This window comes from Gopherus flavomarginatus, chromosome 6 (genome assembly GCF_025201925.1).
Source record: "Gopherus flavomarginatus isolate rGopFla2 chromosome 6, rGopFla2.mat.asm, whole genome shotgun sequence".
Lineage (NCBI taxonomy): Eukaryota > Metazoa > Chordata > Testudines > Testudinidae > Gopherus > Gopherus flavomarginatus.
Window position 1 is genome coordinate 5762376 of NC_066622.1, and position 26772 is coordinate 5789147.

At 40.4% G+C, this 26772-nt stretch overlaps 1 protein-coding gene across 2 annotated transcripts in view; it reads left to right on the forward strand.

The window, feature by feature from the left end:
- The window catches only part of ATXN7 (ataxin 7), a 136489-nt gene that overhangs the window by 27448 nt on the left and 82269 nt on the right, over window positions 1-26772 (forward strand). For both annotated transcript variants that reach the window (XM_050957321.1, XM_050957322.1), the window contains 3 exons: window positions 2557-2649; window positions 18922-19182; window positions 19946-20014. In XM_050957321.1, the coding sequence (XP_050813278.1) occupies window positions 18933-19182; window positions 19946-20014 (319 nt within the window). In that variant the 5' untranslated portion in view covers window positions 2557-2649; window positions 18922-18932. The remainder of the gene's footprint in view (window positions 1-2556; window positions 2650-18921; window positions 19183-19945; window positions 20015-26772) is intronic.

Sequence of the window (26772 nt, forward strand, 5' to 3'; positions counted from 1 at the left end):
TTTCATGGGAGATGTATGGCTTAAAACCTGACATATTGTTTTGAAAATGTAGGGCTTGGTTCTTTGATCATGCTACTCTTCTCTTTACATCTTTTCACTGGTTTTCCCCATCTCCATCGCATCAAGTCCCAAATGCTTTTCTCATATAAGGCCCATCATGGCTCATCTCTACCCACCCTGTCATTTCTTTTACACTTTTCTCTGTGAACTGTGTCAATCTTGATTGCTCATTTGTAAAAGCTCCCAGCAAGCACCATCTTACTTTCTTCTTTGCCACCTCTTATGCACAGAAGGTCTGAACTGCACATAAAAATCTGTAAAGCCACCACATTGTCCTCCTTCACATCCTTCCTTAAAACTCAACTCTGCTGTGATACTGACAAAAACTGATTAGTGGTTAGGTTGCTGCTTACCATGCTGTTTGTCATGCTATTTATAATAACCTTATTTCTGACTTCTGATCCCATAATATTTGTTTTATTTACCTCTTGACTTATACTTAGGGCAGGTCTATACCATAGGGCTAAGTCGACCTAAGTTATGCAACTCCAGCTACTTGAATAACATAGCTGGACTCGATGTACCTGAGGTCGACTTATTGTGGTGTCTACACTGGGCTTGGTCAATGAGAGAAACTCTCCCATCAACTTACCTTATGCTTCTCATTCCAGTGGAGTAGCAGAGTCAACGGGAGAGTGATCGGCTGTCGATTTAGTGGGTCTTAACTCAACTCCCGGTGGATTGATTGCCACACGTTGATTCCCCTATAAGTAGAGACAAGCTCATAGATTGTACACTCTTTGGGGGATGGACTTTTTGGTTCGTATTTGCATAGTGCCTAGCACAATGAGCCTGGGCTTTCTAAGCGCTACCACAATATAAATGATATAGCTACTCTTTTCTACATGGAAGTATCAGAGGGGTAGCCATGTTAATCTGGATCTGTAAAAGCAGCAAAGAGTCCTGTGGCACCTTATAGACTAACAGACGTTTTGGAGCATGAGCTTTCGTGGCTGCATCTGATGAAGTGGGTATTCACCCACGAAAGCTCATGCTCCAAAACGTCTGTTAGTCTATAAGGTGCCACAGGACTCTTTGCTGCTTCTACATGGAAGTGTGTGGGTTATTGATGAAGGAAGCAGAAGGCAAAAAGTCTCTGCTCCACAGAACATTTTGAAAGGTAATACAGTTTCTGGCTACATTACTTTTTTTTTTTTTTTGCCTGCCTAGGCAACCTTCCACATAGAGTAGAGGAGATCTACATGCAGAGGGTTCTCTGTTTCCTGATAAAATTCTGTTTATATTGTGATAGTACCAGAGGGCCCAGCATCCGACGAAGTGGGTATTCACCCCCGAAAGCTCATGCTCCAATACATCTGTTAATCTATAAGGTGCTATAGGACTCTTTGCTGCTTTTACAGATCCAGACTAACATGGCTACCTCTCTGATACTTGACAGCCTAATAGTGTTAGGCAGTGTACACATACAAACCAAAAAGGCTGGCCTAGCAGATGATAGAGAAAAAAGTAATATTGTAGGTGCCTATACTACCTTTTACAGTGGGCACCAGAGAGGATTACTAGTAGTTAGCTCTCTCTGTAAGTAGCTACTTAGAGAAAATTAAAACAAAACAAGTGTGTCAATGCAGAGGCTTGCACTGGTTTAATTAACTGGTTTTAAAACAGATTAATATAGATAAGGCCTTAATATGCTTCTCTCTCTCAGTGGTAAAATAATGAACAATGTTGCATGTAAATTATCACCACGAGGCACCTGAGTTACATGCCACAGTGGTAAAAACACTGTTGGCCAGTGTACATAAATGGATGGCCCTTCTTTGCTACTGTTGGTGGAGCTGCACTGTGGAGGGGAAAAAAGTCTAGTGTAAAAATAGTTGCTTAGGTCCTGAACCTGTAGACCAGGGGTTCTCAAACTGGGGATCGGGACCCCTCAGGGGGTCACAAGGTTATTACATGGGGGAGTCGTAAGCTGTCAGCCTCCACCCCAAACCCTGCTTTGCATCCAGCATTTATAATGGTGTTAACTGTATTTAAAACTGTTTTTAATTTATAAGGGGGGGTCGCACTCAAAGGCTAGCTATGTGAAAGGGGTCACCAGTACAAAAGTTTGAGAACCACTGTTGTAGACACATAGGAGCAGATTCTGAATATAAGAGTCCACACCAATGCACCTATTTGCAAGATAAGAATCTAAATTAGATACAGACATTTTTAGTCTAAATTAATATTACTACTGGCGTGATGCTTGAGACTTGAATTGGTGCATTTTTTAAATAAATATTCATTCTGAAATTGATGGGCTATCATTGAAAGACCTGTTGTGCACGTTATGTTGAATTGCATTCTCTGTTTACAATATATATTAACATTTAAGTTCACTGTAAAAACTAAATAATCTCTGGTGTAAAATAGGTAAAATGCATTGTATTAGCACTTTAATATTTCAAGGCAAAAATTGCAATTATAGAATGTCGGTTAAATAAGATTGCAAATTTCCTATTATTGTAGTAGTCATATATTTTTGTTTCATTTCAGAGTTAAACGACTGTAAGTTAGAGAGAGCTTCCACAATCCAAACAGATGACGATCAATTCATAAATCTACCCAGAGTTTTACCACACTTTAAAGGTACTGTGACATACTTACCTATATATTTTTTTCTTAAACATCGTATTCTCATAGTTCAGATGTGAGAAACATGAAGAACAGGATATTCACGGGGTTGCAAAGCAAGACTGAAGTGCTACCAGAGGCAGCTTGGTGATGTTTTGATAAGATGCAGGTGTTAAATGCAAGTTTCAGTGGAAAGTAAAGAAACCTTCCAAACAGCCAGAATAAGCTCTCTGTGCATACCAGTCAAACCTCAAACATTCAGTCAAACTTCATTTATCTGAATGAGATAGGAGATATGAAAGTAACTTGAATGAGTTGAGTTTTGTGTTAGAAGAGTCTTTATCTATGTGTTTGATGTACTTTGGGAGATACATTTTTTTAATGTTTTTTCTTTTGATAATCAAATTTCAGTTTTATCTATATTCATATAGTCTTGGGTAAAACAGCATTATATTATGATGGGGTGCAAAATTCCTTGAGCTAGTATCATGATGCACTTTCTTCCTCTGGTCTCCCTTACATTTCTCTCTCCTTTACCCCTTCAATTGTGTTTTACTTGTTTGTGTGTATTTTTCTTTTGGTATGGTAAAACAACTTAAAAATATAATAGTTTTGTTCTATTTGCCTTTTAGGCACAAATTTGAAGAGCCGGGACTACTTTTAGTTAAGTTAATTTTTCCTGTGCAAACCAGCTTTTTTATGCTTTTAAAATAGATTCTTATAGAAAGTGCCGTAAAGTTAGCATGGAGCTGGTCTGCAAAACTGAAGAAGCAGAACTCATTTGAATGGCAGAGATAATCTGGGGAAGAGTGAGGAATGTTTGTCACAGTATGGCTTTTTATTGATATCTTCTCTTGAGCAGCTCAGCTAAAACTAGTATTTTTTTCTTTTCAAACCTATATTGAAACTTTTTACTTGGAAATTATAATTACATCAAATCAGGTGCCATTTGAAAGGAAAAAAACACTGTAAAAGTATTATTGGTGGACCCACATTGCAGGGTCATATGATTTTTGGCATGTGAAATTAGAAGTATAGATTTATGGCTCAGCAGTTTACTTTCACTTCAGAGCACAACAGTTAGGACTTGGTGTGCTGCTTGGCACAGTTTAGACCTAACTTACAGCACATATCAAGTGAACCTGAGCCTTTGTGCCACACAGCAGAGACCAGGAATACTGCCTGTATAGGTAATTAAATTCCTTTTGATGAATTGAACAACTTTCAAGCACTACATTCATACAGGGTTACTGGAATATCTGACTATGCCAGAAGGACACGTTAGTCAATATTAATACAGTATTCTACTGTGTGCTTGATATTAGCAATTTTATATCAACAGAACAATAGAAGAAAAGTGAGGATTTTTCCTTTTTGGCTTATCTTCCTTGCATATTGTAGGATTTTAAAAACAGATGGCTGAAGAAGCCAGTAATGTAAAGCGTGAGGTACATTGGACCTGCACTTTGTGTAGTCATTTACATTAGTGCAAAGTGAGTGTAGATTGCAGAATGGTTTTAAAGGCTGTCCTATCAGAATGGTAGCGTTTTACACTGACTTTACATTAGTGTAAATTACAGCACTGCGTACAGGGCAATGGAGAATATTTTATTTTTATTTTTTCCTTTATTTGTTTATACATGCGCAATTGCATACTAAATGCACCATTAGGGAAACTTACTTAAAATATTTTCACCCCAATTTAGCAGAGGTGGGTTGGAAGTGGTTGTCCAACACAAGAAATATTTTCAAGATTGTGGAAAGTTTTCCCATCTCAAAAGCCAAAGTCCCAGATTTTTAAAGGTATTTAGGTGTTTCTGCTCACAGTGTCACAAGACATAACTGATTTAGGAGCCTAAATCTTATTTTCAGTAGGGATTTAGAGTTTTAAGTGTCTGAATCCGTTTTGAAAATAGATTAATAGATTCCAAGGCCAGAAAGGACCATTATGATAATCTAGTCTGACCTCCTATATAACACAGGCCGTAAATAATTCTTGGAGCAGATCTTTTAGAAAAACAGCCAATTTTGATTTTAAAATTGTCAGCGATGGAGAATTCACCATATTCCAGTGGCTAATTACTCTCACCGTTAAAATATGCATCTTATTTCCAGTCTGAATTTATCTAACTCCAGCCACTGAATTGCGTTATACCTCTCTTGGCTAGATTGAAAAACCTACTATTAAATATTTGTTCCCAATGTAGATACATATAATCTGTAATCCTGGGATAGGTTGTAATCAAATCATCCTTTAATCTTCTGTTAAGATAAATAAAATGATCTCCTTCATTCTATTACTATCAGTCATGTTTTCTGATCTTCTAATCATTCTCATGGCTCCTCTGTGAACCTTCTCCAGTTTATCAGCATCCTTTAGGAACTGTTGGCCCCAGAACCAGACACTCTATTCCAACAGTGGTCACTCCTGTATCAACTACAAAGCTAAAATAATCTCTGTACTCCTACTTGAGATTCCCCTTTTTATTCATCCAAGGATCGCATTAGCTCTTTTGGCCACAGCTTCACATTGGGAGCTCATGTTCAGCTGATTATCCACCACAACCCCCAAAACTTTTTCAGAATCTCTGCTTCCCAGGAGAGAGTCCCTCATCTTGTAAGTATGGCCTACTTTCTTTATTCTTAGATGCATATATTTACATTTAGCCATATTAAAATGCAGATTGTTTTCCTGCACCAAGTTTGCTAAGTGATTCCAAATTGCTCTGAATCAGTGACCTGACCTCTTCATTATTTACCACTCCTCCAATTTATGTGTCGTCTGCAAACTTTATCAGTGATGATATTATATTTTCTTCCAGGTCATTGATAAAAACGTTAAATAGCATAGGGCAAAAGACTGACCCCTGCAGACTCCTTTGGAAATACACTTGCTTGATAAGGATTCCCTGTTTACAGTTACTTTTTAAGACCTATCAGTTAGTCAGTTTTTAATTCATCGAATGTGTGCCTTGTTTTGTAATCAAAATGTCATATGATACCAAGTAAACATCTTACAGAAGTCTAAATATATTACATCAACGCTACTACCCTTATCAGCCAAACTTGTAATTTCATTTTAAAAAAAAAAAGGTTAGTTTGACAGGATCTATTTTCCATTAACCCACAGTGATCAGCATTAATTGTATTGCATTCCTTTAATTCTTTATTAGAGTCCCATATCAGTTGCTCCATTATCTTGCTCGGAATCAGTGTCCGGCTGATGAGCCTGTAACTACCCAGGTCATCTTGTTTACCCTTTTAAAAAATTGGCACATAAGTTTTTTTCCAGTCTTCTGGAACTTCCCCAGTGTTCCAGGACTGATTGAAAAGCAACATTTAACTGTGCAGTGAACTCCTCGGCCAGCTCTTTTAAAACTTTTGGATGCAAGTTTTGTGGCCCTTCTGATTTAAAAATGTCGAATGTTAGCAGCTTGTGCGTAATAACATTCAGAGATACTAGTTGGATATAAAGAGTGTTTGTTTTTATCACATACAATGAGAGTGTATCATCTGTTTCCGCTCCCCCTCCCAATACAGAACAGAAATAGTTATTGAATACTTTTGCCTTTTCTGCATTGTTGGTCCATATAGTATTGGACCAGTACCATTGTCAGGATTCTTTTTGTTACTAATATAGTTAAAAAACTCTGTCCTTTGCTCTATTAGCAATAGACTTCTACTTGTGTCCCTTGGCTTCCGTTATCATTTTTTTACAATTCCTGTCTTCTGATATACATTCATTACTATCAATTTCCCCTTTCTTCCATCTGTTATATATTACCTTTTTATTTTTTTACAGCTGCCTTCATTTCTTTTCTAAACCAGATCATTTTTTAAATCAGTACAATCTTCCTCGATTGTGGCTTTTTGTGTATTTAGTAAGGGATTCTTAAATTATGCCCAATTATCATTCACGTTTATTCTGATTAAGTTCTTTCTGCCAGCTGATTTGGCTCATAATTATTTTCAGCTTTGTGAAATTGGCCCTATATATGATCTTTATCAAGTCATGATCACTTGTAACTAAACTATTAATTTTTTAGTTCTGTGATCAATTCCTCTTTATCTATTAGGAAAGGTCTAATAAAGAATTCTCCCATGTTGATTGCAACACTTTTTGAGTTAGGAAATTGGTATCTGTATGTTTAGAAATTCCAAGCTGCAGCTTTTTTCCCTATACATTATAGGTAGGTCAGTAAGGAGGTCCTCATCCTGTTCCCAAGTGTGATTTGGTGATCTGTAGCAGACACCAACTAATACCCCGTATTGTGCTTTATCTGTTAGAACATAAGAATTCAAGATCATTTTCTTCTGAGTTTTATCAGTGACTCAGAAACAGGTAATGCCATTTATGACATAGTGCCACCATCCTTCCCCTTTTGCCCATTCGATCTTTCCTAAATAAGTTTGAATGATTGATTTTAACATTCTAATCATGTGAATCATCCCACCAGGTTTCAGTAATGCCAACTAGACTAAATTTATGCTCAGAACTGAGCAATTCTAATTCCTTTTGTCTTGTTACCCAGGCTTCTAGCATTGGTGTATAGGCAATTCAGAAATTTCTTCTCTTCGTGTCTTTTGGTTCCTTGATTAATTTTGTTCTCGGCATCTCGATTTTTGCTGCGTGCTCATATCTTACCTCTTTTTACCCTCCCCTTTTGCTATTCGTTTAACACTATCCTGACTGCTCTTGCCAGCCTGTCCCTGAGGAGATTGGTCCCCCTTCTACTGAGGTGGAAGCCATCCAAACTGTAGAGCCTTCCCTTCCCCTAGAAGGTGCACCACTGTTCCATAAAAACAAAATTCTCCACTGCTTACCTTGTCAGTGATTCACTTCTCGAATCTTCTGCCTTCTTTTTTTGCTTGTGGAAAGGAAGAGATTTAGGTTCTTAAATCAGTCAGACATGATGCTGAGTGCAGCAACCCCTAAATGCCTTTGAAAGAGTCTTTGGCCTCTGAGTTTTTGTACACTAAAATCCCACAATGTTTTGTTTTGAAAACCTGCTCCCTGAGCTTGGCTACCTGCCTGGTGGGCCCCAAGAAGCCCTGGCAGGTGCTGTCTGAAATTGACATACACTTCTGCTAACCACTGTAGAGCTGGGCGAATAACTGAATTTTCAGTTCACTGGCAGGTCATACATTTAAAAAAAAAAAATTCGCTTCAGGTCGAACCAAATCCAAAACTTGTGAAAAATTTTACCAAATCAAAAAAATTAGTCTGTTTAGGAGCTAACAAAACATGTTTCATTTGCCCTGAAATGGATTTCTTCAGGCATTTGTAAAGGGTAGATTCCAGAAGAGGTGACTTCCATTATAACCTTTAGCCTAGTGATTGCAACACTTACTTGGTATGACTTGGGCTTCAGTTCCCCCCTTTACCTGATGTGGAGAAGAGATTTGAACTTGAGTCGCCCACACTTCAGGGAAGTGTCCTAATCTCCGGGGTATAGAATCATTATCGTTTGTAGCTGGATTGTAGAGCTCAGGGACTTAAATATGGAGTAGACTAAGGGTATGTCTATACTTAGAATGCCACAGCTGTAGCTGCTCCGCTGTAGCGCTTCAGCATAGACATTCAGTACAGCAACAGGAGGGATCCTTCCATTGCTGTCATTAATTCACCTTCCTGAGAGGTGACAGCTAGGCTGACAGAAGAATTCTTCTGTCAAGCTAGCACTGTCTATACTGGAGGCGAGATGTGGATTTTTCACACCACTGAGAGATGTAGCTATGCTGATATACATTTTCAGTATAGACCCGCCCTTGGAATTTCTTTGAGTCAGGGGTGCAAAACCTTTCTGGAATTTGTGTCTCAAGTAAGAGTAAGAAAATTGTAGGGAAAGGCTCCATATCTAACTGGTCTAATAACCACCCGAAAAATAATTTTGGGAGTAAGCAGACTCTGCAAGGAAGAAGGGATTGATCATCAAAGGAAACTATGCCTTGGAGGTCAGAAAGTATAGGAAGAAAGTGAGAATTGCCAAAGTCAAGGAATTCCTTGCAAAGGAAATTAAAACAAGTAATAAAAGGATCTTTAACCATATAAATAAAAAGAGACTAAGTAAATAAGTGGAGCCCCTAAGCAGTGAGGATGCGGTAATAATTAAAGATAATCTGGGTACGGCCTGAAAATTAAATTAATACTTTGCCTCAGTAAAGATGATAATGTAGATCATGGGGGCAAAGACAAGATGGCAAATAGGAGTGAGTGTATAGAAATGGAAATTACTACATCCATGTTGGAAGCAAAACTCAAAGAGCTTAATGCGCTCAAATCAGGAGGTTCAGGTATACCGAAAGGTCCCAGAATACCGAAAGAACTGCCGCATGAAATTGCAAGTTTGGTAGCAAGGATTTTTAATAAATCTATCAAATTGGGGGGTGGTACTGTATGACTGGAGAGTAGTAAATATAATACCTTAGGAGACAAAAAGTGATCCAGTCAACTGCAGATTTGTTAGTCTCACCTCAATAGTATGCAAAACTTTAGAATAAACTTTGAAGGAAAGAACAATTAAAGACATGGAACTAAATGGAAAATCAGATAAAATGCAACATTGATTTACCAAAGGTAGATCGTGCCAGACTAACATGATGTCTTGCTTTGATGAGATAAAAGATTTTTTAGACTAGGGGAAGTGGTAGATCTACTCTGTCTGGACTTCATTTAAGCATTTGACATGATATCAGATGGTTAATCATTAGTTAAGGTGGAGAAGATGGGGATTGGTACAAGAATTGTAAGGTGGATACAGAACTGGCTAAAGGGGAGATGACAAAGGGTTGTGCTGAAAGGAAACCTGCAAGGCTGGAAAGAGGTTACTGCAAGAGTTCCTCAAAGATGAGTCTTGGGACTGATCTTGCTTAATATTTTCATTAATGATTTTGGCACACAAAGTGTGGTAATGAAATTTGCTAATGTCACAAAGTTGGTAGGCATCATCAATACAAAGGGGGACTGGAATATTATACAGGAAGAATTGGATGCTTGCAGGGGGGGAAATGTCAAAGAAACCCACCGCAGTAGCATTTAACTTCAAAAAAAGGAACTCCACAAAAATGAGAGAGCTTGTTAGACGGAAATTAGAAGGAAAAGTCACAAGGGTGAAATGCTTGCAAACTGCATGGAAACTATATAAAAATATCATAGTAGAGGCTCAAACTAAATGTATACCCCAACTATTTAAAAAAATTGGTAAGAGGACTAAAAGAGTCAGTATGGCTAAACAGCAGAGTAAAAGAGGACAGGTAGAGGCAAAAAGGCATATTTTAAAAATTGAAAGTCAGATCCGAATGAGGAATATAGGAAGAAACATAAACTCTGTCAAATCAAGTGTAAAAGTATAATAAGGCAGGTCAAGAAAGAGTTTGAAGAGCAAATAGCTAAGGACAAAAAAATCTAATAGCACACTTTATTTTAAGTATATCAGAAGCATGAAGCCTATCAAACAGTCAGTGGGGCCACTGGACGATCAAGGTGCTAAAGGAACACTCAAAGTCAAGGCCATTGTGTAGACTAAATGAATTCTTTGAAACAGTCTTCATTGTAGAGGATGTGAGGGAGAACTCCACACTCAAGTCATTCTTTTTTAGGTGACAAATCTGAGGAACTGTCCCCAGAGTAAGGTATCCTTAGAGGCGGTTTTAGAATAAATTGAAGGAGGTTCTGAAGGAACTGTTAATTTTAAATTGCAGAACTACTAGCTCTGGTATATAACCTATCACTTAAATCAGCGCCTGTGCCAGATGACTGGAGGATAGCTAATGTAATGCCGATTTTTGAAAAGGGCTCCAGAGGTGATCCTTGAAATTACAGGCCGGTGAGTGTAATTATACATACAAAATCATAGGTATTAAATTAGCTGCTGTCACTCAAGAAAGAGATCTTGGAGTCATTATGGATAGTTCTCTGCAAATGTCTGCTCAATGTGTAGTGGCAGTCAAATGCTAACAGACTATTAGAAACCATTAGGAAAGGGGTAGATAATAAATTGAAACTGTCATAATGCCACTATATAAGTCCATGGTATGTCCACACCTTGAATATTGTGTGCAGTTCAAGTTGCGTCATCTTGAAAAAGATATATTAGAATTGAAAAAGATGCAGAGAAGGGCAATGGAAATGATTAGGTATATGGAACAGCATCCTTACGAGGAGAGATTAAAAAGATTGAGACTGCTCATCTTAGAAAAGAGACAACTAAGGGGAAATATGATAAAAATCTATAAAATCAAGAATGGTATGGAGAAAGTAAATAGGGAAATGTTGTTGTTATTTACCGCTTTACATAACACAGCAACCAGGGGTCATGGATGTAATTAATAGGCAGTAGGTTTAAAATAAACAAAAGGAAGTACTTCTTCACACAACACACAATCAACCTGTGGAACTTGTTGCCAGGGAATATTGTGAAGGCCAAACAAGTATAACTAGGTTAAAAAAAAAATTAGATAAGTTCATGGAGGATAGGTCCAGCGATGGCTATTACCCAGGATGGTCAGGGGCACAATCCCATGAGCTGGGTGGCCCTAAACCTCTGGTTGCCAGAAGCTGGGAGCAGATACTGTGCATCTCTTGAGATTGCCCTGTTCTGTTCATTCCCTCTGAAGCATCTGGCACTGGCTGCTATCAGAGACAGAATATTTGGCTAGATAGACCATTGGGCTGACCCAGTATGGCTGTTGTGTTCCATGCTTATGACTTAGGCTTGAAAAATTTCTCCAGCACCAACTAGCACAGTGTTTCTCAAACTGGGGTCACCACCTGTGTAGGGGAAGCCTCTGGTGGCCCAGGCCGGTTTGTTTACCTGCCCCATCTGCAGGTCTAGCCAATCGCGACTCCCACTGGCTGCTATTCGCTGCTCCAGGCCAATGTCCCTTGGCCTGTGCCGCTTCCAGCAGCTCCCATTGGCCTGTAGCAGCGAACCGCAGCCAGTCGGAGCCGCAATCAGCTGGACCTGCGGTCGGGGCAGGTAAACAAACTGTCCGGTCCCTTCAGGGGCTCTCCCTACACAAGTGGCGACCCCAGTTTGAGAAACACTGACCTAGCACAAGGATGAAGCCTCTTTGCCCAGGAGAAGCAATATCTACACCTCATGACCCCCAGTAACAACACCCACAATTAAAACCAGTTGTGTACTGGTTTTGTATTTTATTTGTTTGTAGCATTGTCAATCAACTTTCTATTTAATGAACTTTGACATTGTAATTTACTCTGCCTTTTGTGAGGTTTTTTAACCTGGTTTTCCCCTTCTTGTTTCACTCCTCTTTTTCTTTCCTATTGTCTGTGTTGTTTTAGGTGTGTGATGTTCCTTCTTTTCCTTCTCTTCTTCTGTGGCCTTATACTTTTGTTGTTTTCTTTCCTACATATTGTACAGTAACTCCTCACTTAAAGTCGTCCCAGTTAACGTTGTTTTGTTGTTATATTGCTGATCAATTAAGGAACATGCTCGTTTAAAGTTGTTTAATGCTCCCTTCTAAGGTTGTTTGGCAGCCGCCTGCTTTGTCTACGGCTTGCAGGAAGAGCAGCCCCTTGCAGCTAGCTGGTGGGGGTTTGGAACCAGTGTGGACCGGCAGCCCTCTATCAGCTCCCCCATCAGCTCCCTGCTCCCCTAAGTTCCCTCTGCAGCAGCTACCTGCAGTTCAGCTGTGTCCCTCCCTCACACTACCATCTATTGCTCCTTCCCTCTGCCTTGGAGCTGCTCACCGAGACTCCTGCTTGCTGTGCTGGGCGGGAGGGAAGGAAGAGGGGGGCTAATGTCAGAGTGTCCCCCTCCCCCATGCTCCTGCACGCCCGCTTACCCCATCTTCCATAGAGCAGGGCTCAGGACAGAGGGAGCTTGCAGCAGATGTGGTTTCAGCAATCTGATCTAATTGACAAGTCAGTGTACTTAAAGGTGAAACGCGCATATCTCCCTTCATTCCTGCTGCCTTGCACAGTGAGAGAGAGAATGCTTGAGGGCTCAGCCAATTGTTAGTTCATCATTTAGCAGTAAGGGAAATGTCTCACCCTCTGACTCCTCCACGTCAACCAAGCTTCACAATCATCATCACTGTGTACCAGTATTAAATTGTTTGTTTAGAACTTATACTTATAGTCTTTTGTCTGGTGAAAAAAATTTCCCTGGAACCTAACCCCCTCATTTACATTAATTCTTATGGGGAAATTGGATTCGCTTGACATTGTTTTGCTTAAAGTTGCATTTTTCAGTAACATAACTGCAATGTTAAGTGGGGAGTACCTTCTCACCTATGTTTTTGGTCTCACATTTCTTCCACTTCTTCCCAAAGATCTGTCTTTGTCTATGCATCTGTATTTTACTCCCCCTCATTTGCTTTCTCTCTCACCCCTCATGCCCACCCTTTCTCTCTTTATACACCTCTTCCCCCTACAAGTTCACCCATCCGCCCACAGGCTCTTTTCTGCATCCCGTTCTACCTAAAATAACAGCAGCCCCTGGACTGCTCTGCTTCATCAGTTAAGCCTCCTCCTGCAGGAAAATATTAGCAGTACTACTAGTCCCCCTTCTCTTTCTCTTAAAGGAATATTGGCTCCTACATCTTTCCTCTCCTAGGCTTTCCTTTTTGCTCAGGCTGCTCTGCTCCCTAGCCCCAGTATGCCCACTTGATTTTTTTTGTTCCAAATTCCTTATCGCCCCGGCAAGTGAGGTTTTCAAACCCTGTTTATGCATTCAAAATTACACCCCCCCCCAACCATTGACAGATCTTTTTAGTACTGCTCAAAACTATTTTTATACTTTAAAACAATGATACTTGAGTGATTCAGGAAAGAAAAACAAGTAACACATGTACAAGAATAGTAATTTTCTCATCTTGTAGTACATACATTTGGTCTGCTCAAGCCATGAAAAAGAAAATTATCTCTCCATCTACAGCTCCCATAAAATCAGTTTCTCATCTGACTTTATTATTCCTAGTTTCTGATTTGACAGTCAGTAATCTTGTCCATTGAACTGATGAATTGCTCTTTCTGCTGCCACTCTTCTCCCTCTACTGGAATACTGATGTATTCATGACATGCTGGAGAAATGTTTCAAAATAGTATAGTAAAAGCCAGCCTGAGGCCCAGCATGCAGAATTAGGCCCGATCAGGATCCTATATAGCAAAAACATTGTTGATTGGGGGGAGGGGGGAATAACAAGGTGTAAAGAGTAGATAGTAGCAAGAAAGAGGACAACCAACATGTATGTATCTGTTAAAAATAGATAAATAAAAAGGTGTATGTTTAACCGATTGGCACAAGCCGTTTTAAAGTAGTAACCATGTTTAAATAACTGGACCATTGTCAACATTTTTAACTGATAAATAGGCAAATATATTGGCTCATTTTAAGGGCTAGTTCATCGTGTAATTTTGTTTCAGAATTAAGTCTTTTGTTTTACTTTTGGCTAAACTGGTTTATCTCCTTCAACAATGTGCAAAAAAAAAAAAAAAAAAAAAAAGAAACATTATTGATTACAATGCCTGTGACAGCTGCTCCATAACAAGCCAGAACTGTGTTAGCAAATAAGGACTGTGACACAAGTCAGAAAAATTCAACATCAAGACTATAATTGTGTCTTTTAACTTTCCCTAGATATACAAGTATTTGAGCTCAGTAATGATGTGATAGGTTCCCCACCTAGATTCTATAGCAGAAAGAATAGTTTTGCATCATTCAAGAAAGAATTTGAGATCTGTTACCACCTGAATCACTTGCTTTTTTGCTTATGTCACAGACTTAATATTGAGTGTAATGTATGCATTTTACATAGTCTAGAAAACAACTGTCCAATTTGTCCACATCTTTTCTAAAGTGTGGCACCCAAAGCTAGATACAATTCTGCAATTGAGGCCTCACCAGTGCCAGGTAGTGAAGAACAGTTACCTGCTGTGTTTTACTTGGGACACTGGTTAATACACCTCAGAATGTGTTTTTTTTTGTTTTGTTTTTTTGCAACTGCATCACATTGTTGGCATGTTCAATTTGTATTGCACTATAACCTCTAGATCCTTTTCTTCTATACTAATGCCTAACCAGTTATTATCCATATTGCATTTGTGCCTATGATTTTTTTCCTTCCTAAGTGTAGTACTTTGCACTTGCCTATATTTTATTTTGTTGATTTCAGACTAGTTCTCAAATTTATCAAGGTCCTTGCTTACAACTCCTCTGAGCTTGATGTTGTCCATTAACTTTATTTACGCATTGAAGTGGACAATCTGCTTATAAAGAGCATAAGTGGTGACTGGTAAATTGGATTCTTAAAATTCTTTAACATTTAATAATCTAAAATCCCAGTCCTGGAAACACTTAAACACGTATGTGTACCATTGCTCACATGAGTAGTCCCATTGTCTTCAATAAGACAACATACATGAATGTTATGCATGTGCTTAAGTGTTTGCATGCAAGCTGTAGGACTTCAGTAGCACTACTCACTGCAGTTAAAGTTAAGCATGTGCATAAATCTTTGTAAGATTAGGATCTAAGATGTCATAAGGTACAGGTAAATACATTTGTTTACAGTATATGGCTCCGGTCTTGCAAAGATTTACACACCTGTTTAACTCTATGCAGTGTATGTAATCAGATTAAAGTCAGTTGGACTAAGCATGTGAGTGAGGGACTAAGTGAGACTAAGCATACACTGCCATTTTTGTGGGTATAACTTACAATATGTTGCAAGGAGTGTGAAAAAACACACCTCTGAGCAACAGAAGTTACTCTGACAAAAGCATCCATGTAGACAGCGCCATGTTGGTGATAGAGCTTCTCCCGCTGACATAGCTACCGGTGCTCATGGAAGCGGTTTTATGATGTTGAAGGGAGAGCTCTCCTGTTGGCATAGAGCTGCTACACAAGCAGTCTTACAGCGGCGCACTTGTATCGGTACATCTGTGCTGCTGTAAGCTCGCTAGTGTAGACATGGTCTAAGACTTCGCAGGATCAGTGTCTGTGATTTTAAATTGGTAATTTTACTTTAACATTTTAATTCACAGGGAAAAAATCTCTGAATTTTAAAAATATTTTTGGAGTCAGTTCATAGAAGAGTTTAATTTTGCAAAACTTATGTTTACTTCCAAGCATGTAGAGCTGCTAATAATCAGAAATATTTTTCACAAAAGGTTTGTATCTAGGGCTGTCAATTAATCGCAGTTAACTCACGTGATTAACTCAAACAAATTAAATGCAATTTAAAAAATGTATCGCGATCAATCACACTGTTAAACAATAGAAGACCAATTGAAATGTATTAAATATTTTGGATTTTTTCTACATTTTCAAATATATTGATTTCTAATACACAGAATACAATGCTCACTTTATATTATTTTTATTACAAATATTTGCACTGTAAAAATGATAAAAGAAATAGTATTTTTCAGTTCACCTCATACAAGTATTGTAGCGCAATCTCTTTATCCTGAAAGCATAACTTATAAATGTAGATTTTTGTTGTTGTTACATAACTGCACTCAAAAACAAAACCAATGTAAAACTTTAGAACCTACAGGTCCACTCAGTCCTGCTTCTTGTTCAGCCAATCGCTAAGACAAACAAGTTTGTTTACATTTATGGGAGATATTGCTGCCTGCTTCTTATTTACAATGTCACCTGAAAGTGAGACCAGGCGTTCGCATGACACTTTTGTAGCCAGCCTTGCAAGGTATTTACATGTCAGATACGCTAAACATTCGTATGCCCCTTCATGCTTCAGCCACCGCCCCAAAGAACATGCTTCCATGCTGATGATGCTCATTAAAAAAAAATGCGTTAATTAAATTTGTGACTGAACTCCTGGGGGGAGAATAGTATGTCTCCTGTTCTGTTTTACCAGCATTCTGCCATATATTTCATGTTATAACAGTCTTGGATGATGACCCAGCACATGTTCCTTTTATGAACGCTTTCGCTGCAGATTTGACAAAACGCAAAGGGAAGGTACCAATGTGAGATTTCTAAAAATAGTTACAGCACTTGACCCAAAGTTTAAGAATCTGAAGTGTCATCCAAAATCTGAAAGGACGAGATGTGGAGCATGCTTTCGGAAGTCTTAAAAGAGCAACACTCGTGTTGCGGAAACTACAGAACCCAAACCACCAAAAAAGAAAATCAACCTTCTGTTGGTGGCATCTGAGTCAGAGAATGAAAATGAACATGCGTTGATCCGCACTGTTCTGAATCGTTATCGAGCAGAACCTGTAATCAGCATGGATGTATGTCCTCGGGAATGGTGGTTGAAGATGAAGGTATATATGAATCTTTAGCGCATCTGACATGTCAATATCTTGCAATGCCGCCTACAACAGTGCCATGCAAACGCCTTTTCTCACTTTCAGGTGACATTGTAAACAAGAAGCAGGCAGCATTATCTCCTGCAAATTGTAATCAAAGTTGTTTGTCTGAGTGATTGCCTGACTGTAGGACTGAGTGGACTAAAGGCTCTAAAGTTTGACATTTTTGAATGCAGATTTTTTTGCACATAATTCTACATTTGTAAGTTCAGCTTTCACGATAGAGATTTCACTACAGTACTTGTATTAAGTGAATTGAAAAATAAAGTTTCTTTTTTACAGTGCAAATATTTGTAATAAAAATAAATATTAAATGAGCATTGTACACTTTGTATTGTGTTTGTAATTAAAATCAATGTATTTGAAAATGTAGAAAACATCCAAAAATATTTAAATAAATAGTATTCTATTATTGTTTAACAGTGCAATTAATCATGATTAATTTTTTTAATCATGCAATTAATCACGATTAATGTTTGTAATCACTTGACAGCCCTAGTTATATCACTTAATTTAAATACTACTCAACACCATCTATTAGCTTAGGCAAAAAATGAAGATATTAAAAATAAAATGTTGGGCAGTAGTTACAAAATCTGTGAATCAAAAAACATGACCCAGCAGTTTTGTGAACAACCAATAATTTGTGCGTGAATAACTGGAAAATAAAATTGAGTAAAAACAAAAGTGAAATTGACCTATTCAAAATATTTTAATTGTGCAATCTGAGTGGAATGTAAAAAGCAAAATTGTATCAATCTAATTAATATATTCAGTTTTAACAAAGTGTTTAGTTTTTAGGATTATTTTAAAATATCCGCTTTAAATGGGTTGTGCCCCTTTAAGTTCAGTGTGCCACTGAACAGTGGTCAGTGGAGCTACTGACATAAGAGCTTGAAGCAGTTAAGGATTCTTTAGAATAATTTGTCTTGCTAGTAATTTGTCATCATTTTAGCTTTAACTCTTTCTCATTAAATGAAGAGATTTTTTTTGCTGTTGCTGCTTTCTTTTAACCCCAAATAACCCAGAGCGTAGATAGTTGGCAGCCTATGTCTTCATTTCGGTTTTTGACAGATGTAAACGCGTGAAGAATCATAGCCTGGGAGAAGGGACAGTCACACAAGTAAATCTGCCTAGCTGGGAAAAATAATAATGCGAAATGTATTAGATATTAAACGGCACCTTTTAAGGAAAGATTGGTGGGTGACCCTTGTGAAAGGAGTATGTATGGGGTGGGGTGAGGATGAGTTACATACATGGGGTTAGTTTCCTGCTTGTTTCCTATAGAGCCTCTACTCCTGGGCGTGACGTGAAGACTTTAAGGTGGGGAGGGAGGCGCCCTGTTTAAGGGAGTCCCGTGAGTGCTGCTGGGCAGAAATGACCTACGTTAATCGGCTCACACAATTTGTGCAGGGGGAGATGTGGGTTAGTTATTTCTAAAATGACAAAACTGTAGCTGATGAAGACGTTACTCTATCGTCCCTTCAGCCATAGACCTCCTCCCACGAGCCTGCCTCTCGGAATTCACTTCTTCGGGACGGGAGGGGTGGGTGATGTGGACTTGGCTTTTGTCGGGTCTTCACCTCCATTCCTTTTTGCAGAGCAGCTTCCTGAGTAGGAATTGTAGGGCTGTGGGAGGAGAACAGCTGCGTTTATTGCCACCAGTGACCTAAAAGCGACTGTGGGAGCAAAAGGGGAAGGGAACATCCTGGCTCGCCTACGATACTTATACACCATGGCCATGAGCTGGGATCCTAGAACACTGCCCCGCTTCACGAGACTCTGAAGGGCCCCTCCCGCCCCCACAGGTGCTTGTAGAAAGTTAATGGGGCCCCGAACCCAAGGAAGAGGCTGGCTCTGCTGCTGTGAGTATCCGTAGCGGCAGCAGCCCGCTGTCTTGGTGGTGGGCTGGTAACATCTCGGAGCCTCCTTAACCGCGGCGCCACCTTAAGAGCCCGCTGACTTTTCTCGTTACATTGTAGCAGCGGAAAGAATGTCGGCGCGGGCCGTGGGTGACGTCAGAGGGGAACAGCGCAGAGCGGCGGCGGCCAGGCAGCGGCGGCGGCGGCCCCGGCACGGAGGAGGAGGAGGCGGCGGCGGCGGCGAGAGCGGCCCCGGCCCCTCCGCCACCACAGCGGCAATGGCGACCGTGGGAGAGCGCAGGTCCCTGCCCAGCCCGGAGGCGATGCTGGGGCAGCCCTGGAGCCACTGGGTCGATGCTGCTAAACTTCACGGAAACGACGGTGAGCAGAGCGCCCCCCCTCCACGTTCCCCGGGGAGCTCGGGAGCGCCCGGGCAAGGGGCCACCCGAGCCGGGCACCGCTCCGGGAGAGCTACCCCTGGGAGCCTTGGGGGCGGAGCGCCGCCGGGGGAAATCTGTGCGAGCTCCGGGGCCGGGACCCTCCTCCCCGGGATCCTGGGCACGCTGCTGGAGGAATGTGTGCGAGGCAGGGTGTTTCCTGCAACACTCCTGTCTCCGGGATGGGTCCTGGATGCACTGGTTAGAGGGTCTGCGTGAGCCCGGGGACGGGAAACTCCCCCTCCCCCATCCCCGGGATCTTGGGAGCGCTGGTGGGTGTGTGAGAGAGAGACATACTGGGGAGCACCTAGAGCCCCTGCGATCCCAGGTGCACCAGTTGGAGATGTAAGTAAGTCCTAGGGGCCGCCCCTGGTATTCTGCATACTCTGATGGAGGAGGTCTGTGTGAACCTCCGGTGGGGCATCACTCTTCATAGGTACGCAGCTGGAAGAACTGTGTGAGCTCTGGGATCCTGCACCTTTCCTCTAGGATCCTGGGTGGACCAGTGTTCTGTACCTCTCATCTATGCTGGTTTTTATGGTAGGGAACGGTGCATATGCAAGTTCCATGTGCCAGTCTCACCTGTATGTAAGTATAGGACCGCACAGGGTTTTGGCAAGTGTACTGGTGACTGACTGCATCACCACAACTCTGTGTAGGCTGTGTTGCCTAATGTCTGGGTGTTGTTTTTGGTTTTGTTTTTTAAGGAACAGCATTGGAAGAAAGTTTCAAGGAGTATGGGAAAAATCGAGAAGCAATGCGACTCTGTAGAGAAGGTGAGCATGATTTGTTATTAAGACGAAACATGCATGAAGAGGTTTCCCTGCTTGTAATTATGTTGTTAGAACGTGCATGTGGAGAAAACTCACCTGATCTTCAAGACCATTGTTTTGTATCTAAGGTTCCTTAGTGGGTGTCTTAAGGTATCAAATGGCCTCTTAACCAAAGGTATCATAATAAATCTGGCTGACTTATTCAGACCAGGTTTTTAATTGGTTAACATGATGATCTTTGTCCCTAAATAGTCTCTAGCAGGCCACAGTGTCTTTGGGAGCAGCACCCATGGACCATTCTACAGTATACTCTGTTGTTTTTTAAATTGACTTGATCAGTTCTATTTTAGTACTGGAGCACTGATCTACCTTTTTTTCCAATCAAGTCAGTGCCTCATGTTTATTACTTAGGACACTGTTAATACATAGTGGGAGTGATATACAGACAGCAAGCAGTGAAGCAAGGATAAACAGCCTGAACTTGGACAAATAGAAATACTATTTACAGGTGTAGACAAAAGTTGGTGAAGCATATACGTTGTCAGCAATTTTGTAACTAGAGATGAAAAACCAGTAATAAGTCTTGTTTTCATGTTTGACTTCTTGTCTCAATTCAGACACTGTTTCCACCAGGGCAATGGCCTCAGAATTTTCTAATGTTGCTAACAATGGTTGAGCTCCACTGGTGGTATTATCATTGGGAAGTGTAGCATATATGAGCCATGGGTGTGTTAAACATGGACTCAATTAGACCTGTTTTGAGTAGTTTATATGACAGTTGAAAATATCAGTGATAGTTTACAGCCAGACTATAGTAGGGATCGGAGCCTTGCTAAGGCTGGTAGTGCTGACCTGCTGTAAGCACCAACTGGATATTTGATGAGAATTTTGCTGCCAAAGACTGGGTCAAAATCAATAAGCAGCAGCCCTCATAGGAATTGCAGTGGGGTGCATGTTATGTGATTCAGAAACACTGGGATATTTCTGCCATTGTCCCAGTATAACGTATATTTTAATAATTGTTTTATAAGTTCATTCCTTCCACACAAGTGTGATAGTTTCATAGGTGCTTAAATTAGCATTATTTGTGTCTGCTATACTAAGTGTTGTGCAAAATATTACAGAAACATCAAAAATCTTTACAACCTTAACTAATGGAACCATGGCTCCATCAGTTAAGGCTGATTTTCAAACCTCTTTTTTCCTGCCTTCAGGTATTAAAATGCAAACCTCTAAGGCAGGGGTTCTCAAACTGGGGATCGGGACCCCTCAAGGGGTAGCGAGGTTATTACATGGGGGGTTACAAGCTGTCACTCTCCACCCCAAACCCCGCTTTGATTCTAGCATTTATAATGGTGTTAAATATATACAAAGTGTTTTTAATTTATAGGGGGCGGGATTTGCACTTCGAGGCTTGCTATGTTAAAGGGATCACCAGTATAAAATTTTGAGAGCAACTGCTGTAAGGTTTCTATATTTTGAAGGTTAACAAGGTGAATGAGATTCTTCCTTCACAGTCATGCAGCTTGCCCCTGAGACTACACGGAGCCTATTGACTTCAGTTTCCTGAACAAGTTGCAGGATTGGGGCTTAAGTTTGAAGGGAATTCATAACGTACTATTAGAATGTGAAAAACAACATTCTGTCAAGATTCTAAAAGGTCTATTCATTTTCAGCCCTCTGTCTTGGCAGTTCATTCAAATTTTAAGTCTGAATTTGATGGGATTATAATACATATTATGTGGTTCAAAGGGGACCTCTCTTTACAAAACAAACAAAAAAAACTCTTGTATTAATGCTTTAATGTTTGTCAGTAATGTTGATGGGCAACAACAAATGCCAGCCTATATCCATTTAATAATCCAAAGCAGACAGAGAAAACTTTATAACTAAACCTTTTGGCCAGGGAAAATGTTGCATGCTAGAAAATTTGAACAGGGCACCTTTTTATTCGTGACTGGATTCCTGCAAACTTTGGACCTCTGCACCAAAAATATATAGTCTGTTTTATCTATTGTATTTCTGTGCCCACTATTACCAGAATATCTTGAGTGCCTGAGAATCTTTTTAATATTTATTCTCACAGCACTCCTAGAAAGTGGGGCAGTGCCATTATCTGAGGCACCGTGAGACCAAGGCCCAGATCCTCAAATATTTAGGCACCTAACCCTCTCAGTACTTTTGAGCATCTGGGCCTAAATGACTTGCCCAAGGTCACACAGGAAGTTTGTGACAGAACTGGGACTTGAACTTGAGTCTCTTAAATCCCAGGTTAGCAACGAAACCCCTGGACCAGGGGTTGGCAACCGTTCAGAAGTGGTGTGCCAAGTCTTCATTTTTTCACTCTAATTTAAGGTTTCACGTGCCAGTAATACATTTTAATGTTTTTAGAAGGTCTCTTTCTATAAGTCTATAGCATATAACTAAACTGTTGTTGTATATAAAGTAAATAAGGTTTTTCAAATGTTTGAGAAGCTTCATTTAAAATTAAATTAAAATGCAGAGCCCCCCTGGACCGGTAGCCAGGACCCGGGCAGTGTGAATGCCACTGAAAATCAGCTCGTGTGCTACCTATAGCACACATGCCATAGGTCGCCTACCCCTGCTCTGGACCATCGTGTCTCTCAGTTGGTAGCTACTTCTCTCTCACTCCAAGCTGCCACTCCTTTCCCTTCAGTCGACACCCTAAATACAATCATTTGGTCTCAGATCCTCAAGGACATTTACCAAAGATAGAGTCTCAGTGGACCCTGTCTAGTGTTGCTTTTTAAGATTCGTATCCTTCCATGCTGAGCTTTGAGGCACTGCATGGACTACAGCAGCTGGTGTGGAGTGTGAGCCCAAGATTTCAACCAGACTTTCAGATTGGGAGGTCTTTGGTGGCTGGGAGTGAAGCCTAGACACCATTTAGCTCAGGGATTTGTATTTTAAAGTATTCAGTGTACTGAAATCTTTTCACAACGTTCAGTATTTTACATGTAAGATTGTGCTGGAAATAAATCAGTACAAGTATTTTTATCTACGTAGTTTATATGATAGACTGTGCTCCAGTTCATCCACTCAACGTCTTATCACCTACTGTTTGTGAACCAACCAGGGATTCAATTCCCCTGCAAACCAGCTTTTTGCCGTGGGACAAAACCACAACTTATTGCACTGTATTCACTAGATACTGTTCAGAAACAGTGATGCATAAAGCCTAATCCTTTTAATGTACCTTCCCAATACAAACTTGAAACCTCAGTGTAGGGTAACATTCATATTCATCCTTCTTATCGTAGATGACTCTTGCCTCCCCATACTGGGGGAATGGGAGGGGGCACACTCTAAAGAGAAGGACACACCCCATATGTCTCCTCTGCCCAGAGACCCCCCACCCTGTGCCAAGCACAGGGCCTCTGTGCTCTCCCTGCCCCACCAGAGTTACCTGCGGTTGGGGGACGCTATCTTATTCTTGATGCACCTCCCCTGCCCCCCACCCCCACCATGTTTGGCCACTGTCCCTGGCAGCTGGGCCTGGCTAGGGGGCGGGACGGAAGCATTTCTCATGCAGCTGAAGTTGGCCACTCCGGCTTGCTGACCCTATGCAGTGCAGCAGCTGCTTGTGAGAGCCTTGCTGGTGAGGTGGTGTCGGCCATGCAAGCCAGACACATGCCAGAGGAAAGAGGGGACTCCGGCTCGCATGGGCTCCATCTCCAATAGCTGGGCCTGGGCAGGGGGTAGCCCACCAGCCCCTCTCCAGCCAGGCTCATTCTCAGACAGCTGCCACGCTGCACAGAGCAGTGACTCGGAGCAACCAGAGTGAGAAGCAGCTAGTCCCACCCCTTCCGCTCCCCACCCAGGCTCGGATAACTGATAGTGGTAAACTTACGAGCATCTTTTTGCTAATTTCATTTTAGACAGAACTTTAGTTATTGTGATATTTTTAATTTAATTTTAGTAATTGCAAATACAGACACTATGATGGGTGGGGAGTTGTTAAAGATATCTGCTGTCAACTTTCATCAATATATAAAACCCTTCCAAAGTGGTTAGGGAAGAAAATTGTGTTTGGTTATTAGATACGTTCGTGTCTTGCCTATCCTGGAATGCTCTGTGGTGACAAAAGAGCTAATGGAATTATGACATCACAAAATCGAAGGCAGAGTAACTGAGAGAGAGAGAGGGCATTTTGCTTAGACAGTTTAACAAAAAACAGACACAAGCAAACAGTTTTAATATCTACTTAAATTCTGATGTCTAATGAACACATGAGATGCCGTACTTTCACCCTGTTGTTTCAGTAAATTCATGTGCGCACACATTATACATGTGAGGGTCCCTGTCCCAAGAAGTCCACCAGGAAAAAAAAGAGAGAAGACCAGGCTTGAGACACACGATATTATTTAAGAGAAAAAACATACATGGAAAAAGAAACATTTTAGAGTTCTCTTTATATCCTGTTGATGGGGTAGGCCCTAGGTTCCTTCTTCAGTTTTTCACAGTGGTTTACAGATGACCTGCAACAAAGGAAGCATAAGGGAAGACAGCATTTGTGTTGGAAGTCTTGGGTTGACTCGGATGTCTCAAAGAATTTTTTATTTCTTATGCCATGGTTGAAGAAGTGGTTCTTTGTCTCCATTATAGCATCCACAAAGTCTGTCAGTGGATTTTTTTTCTAGCTGATGGAACTCAATGTCTGATTAGAGTCGCTACTATCATGAGAAAATTTCTGATTACTTTGTAGACAAAATTGAATAGATTCAGCTATCTGCTTGGTGCCTGTAGAGTCTGATCTGAGGGGGCAAATGTTAGGTCTTACTGGATTGAGTTTAGGACAGTAACGCTAACTGACATAATGCTGGGAATATTTCATGTCACTACTCGTCCACTGAATCTATGTTCTTCCAGTCTGGTAATAGCCAGTGGAAAAGTACTAAGTCCTTCTTATGAATGGAGATTAACTCCTCCCTTATTGAGACCTTGTCTTCACTAGAAAATTAACACAGTCTTGAGGAATCATATGCACTGATATGACTTTGCAATTAACATAGACAGGGACAAGTTTTTGTTTTATATGTCAACTGGCTGTGATTAAACTCTACTGGAACTATAGGCTTAATCATTGCCAGCTGACAAGACGTTAAACACAGCTTGTTCCTATCTGTATCCACTACAAAGTCACATTTAACACCATGCTAGTTAACACGATTCTACAAGGTTATTCTAAAGCTACCTAATTTTCTAGTGAAGACAAACCCATGAAGAAGTTAGTATCACATTTGCTCAAGAAGTCAACAGCGCTCGACACTCACAATATGGCTAACTGTTGTCCGGTATTGAATCTTGGTTTTTTGTTTTTTTTTTAAAAATAATATAGAGAAGATTGTGGCAAAACAACTCTAGAATATCTAGATGCTTCAGATCTCCTTGTCAGTCAGGGTACAGACGTGGATATGAGATAGAACTGCATTGGTAGATGAGTGAAGATGGGTGTCCTTTCTGATGATAGATCTATCAGCAGCTTGAGGTACTCTTCCTCATCAGGTGTTGCTGAATCACCTGTATACTTCAGTGCAAATGGATGGTGCTGCCTTGAGTGGCACTATTTTTGCTTTGAAAAGCATTCCTAGAAGGGGGTTGAGATAGTGGCACTTCCCTAAAGGTGCTGTCATGTGAAGTTCAATAGAACTTATTGTATCTCCCCTTCTTTTTTGTGCATATGGGGCTGCTAGGAGGCTTAGTTAAAAGGTATTCGCTGCAGTGCTCTCAGTGTGCTTATGACACTCTTATATCACCTGATCCAGTCAGTGTATATGTACACTGCAGTTAGACCCCCGCAGCAGCCCGAGTCAGGTTTCTAATTGCAATGTAAACATACCCATAGTCCAAACTCTGAAGCTCAATCCAAATGAGAGAGGGGCAATATTAGCAGTTTGGGGGAACAACTAGAAGATATGATGCTGATTAGGAAGCCTAAGCAAAAAGTTAAGTTTTATTCGGTTGAGTGTTGATGAGTTGGTTTCACGTTCTGTTTAGGGCCTTTGGTGGAGCTGCTGGGTTGAGATTATTTTTGTTTTGTTAAATCATGTCAAAGGTTCCAGATAGGCCCTTGTTTGCAAATATTTTATGTATATTTTTATTAAATTGAAATAAACTACATGAGCAAAAAGGCACAACAGTCTTAAAAACAGTCTTTGCAAATCACATTTAATATTTTATCAGGAAAATTTCCTCTGCATATGTCATTTTCTGTTAATGGAATATTAAGATTCAGACATCATACAAAGTGTTTCAAGAGCCCAGGAGTCTTTTGGATATAATAAAACAGTTACAGGTGGACAGTAAAGGTGAGTTATGGTGCTTTAAAAATCATAAGTGTTTCTGTTAAACAGTTTGAAAAATCTTGTGTTCAGACCTGATGCTATTTATAAGGTTATCTGTAGAGTCCGCTTTCATTCTCTCCATCCCTTTGTTTCTTATTTGAAACCCAGATTTTGATTATGACATCAGTTATTGCAGAGGAGATGATTGTGGTGCTACAAATAGAATGTCATGTTAGATTGTAAGCTAGGACTGTGTCTTCTTTTCTGTTTGGACAATACTCAGCCTGTTTTGGGGGTAGTATAATAATATAACCCTGATCTTGCAAGATATCTAGTGCCTCCATGGGAGTCAAGGATACTGAGTACACCTCTACCTCGATTATAACGCTGTCCTTGGGAGCCAAAAAATCTTCACCACATTATAGGTGAAACCGCTTTATATCGAACTTGCTTTGA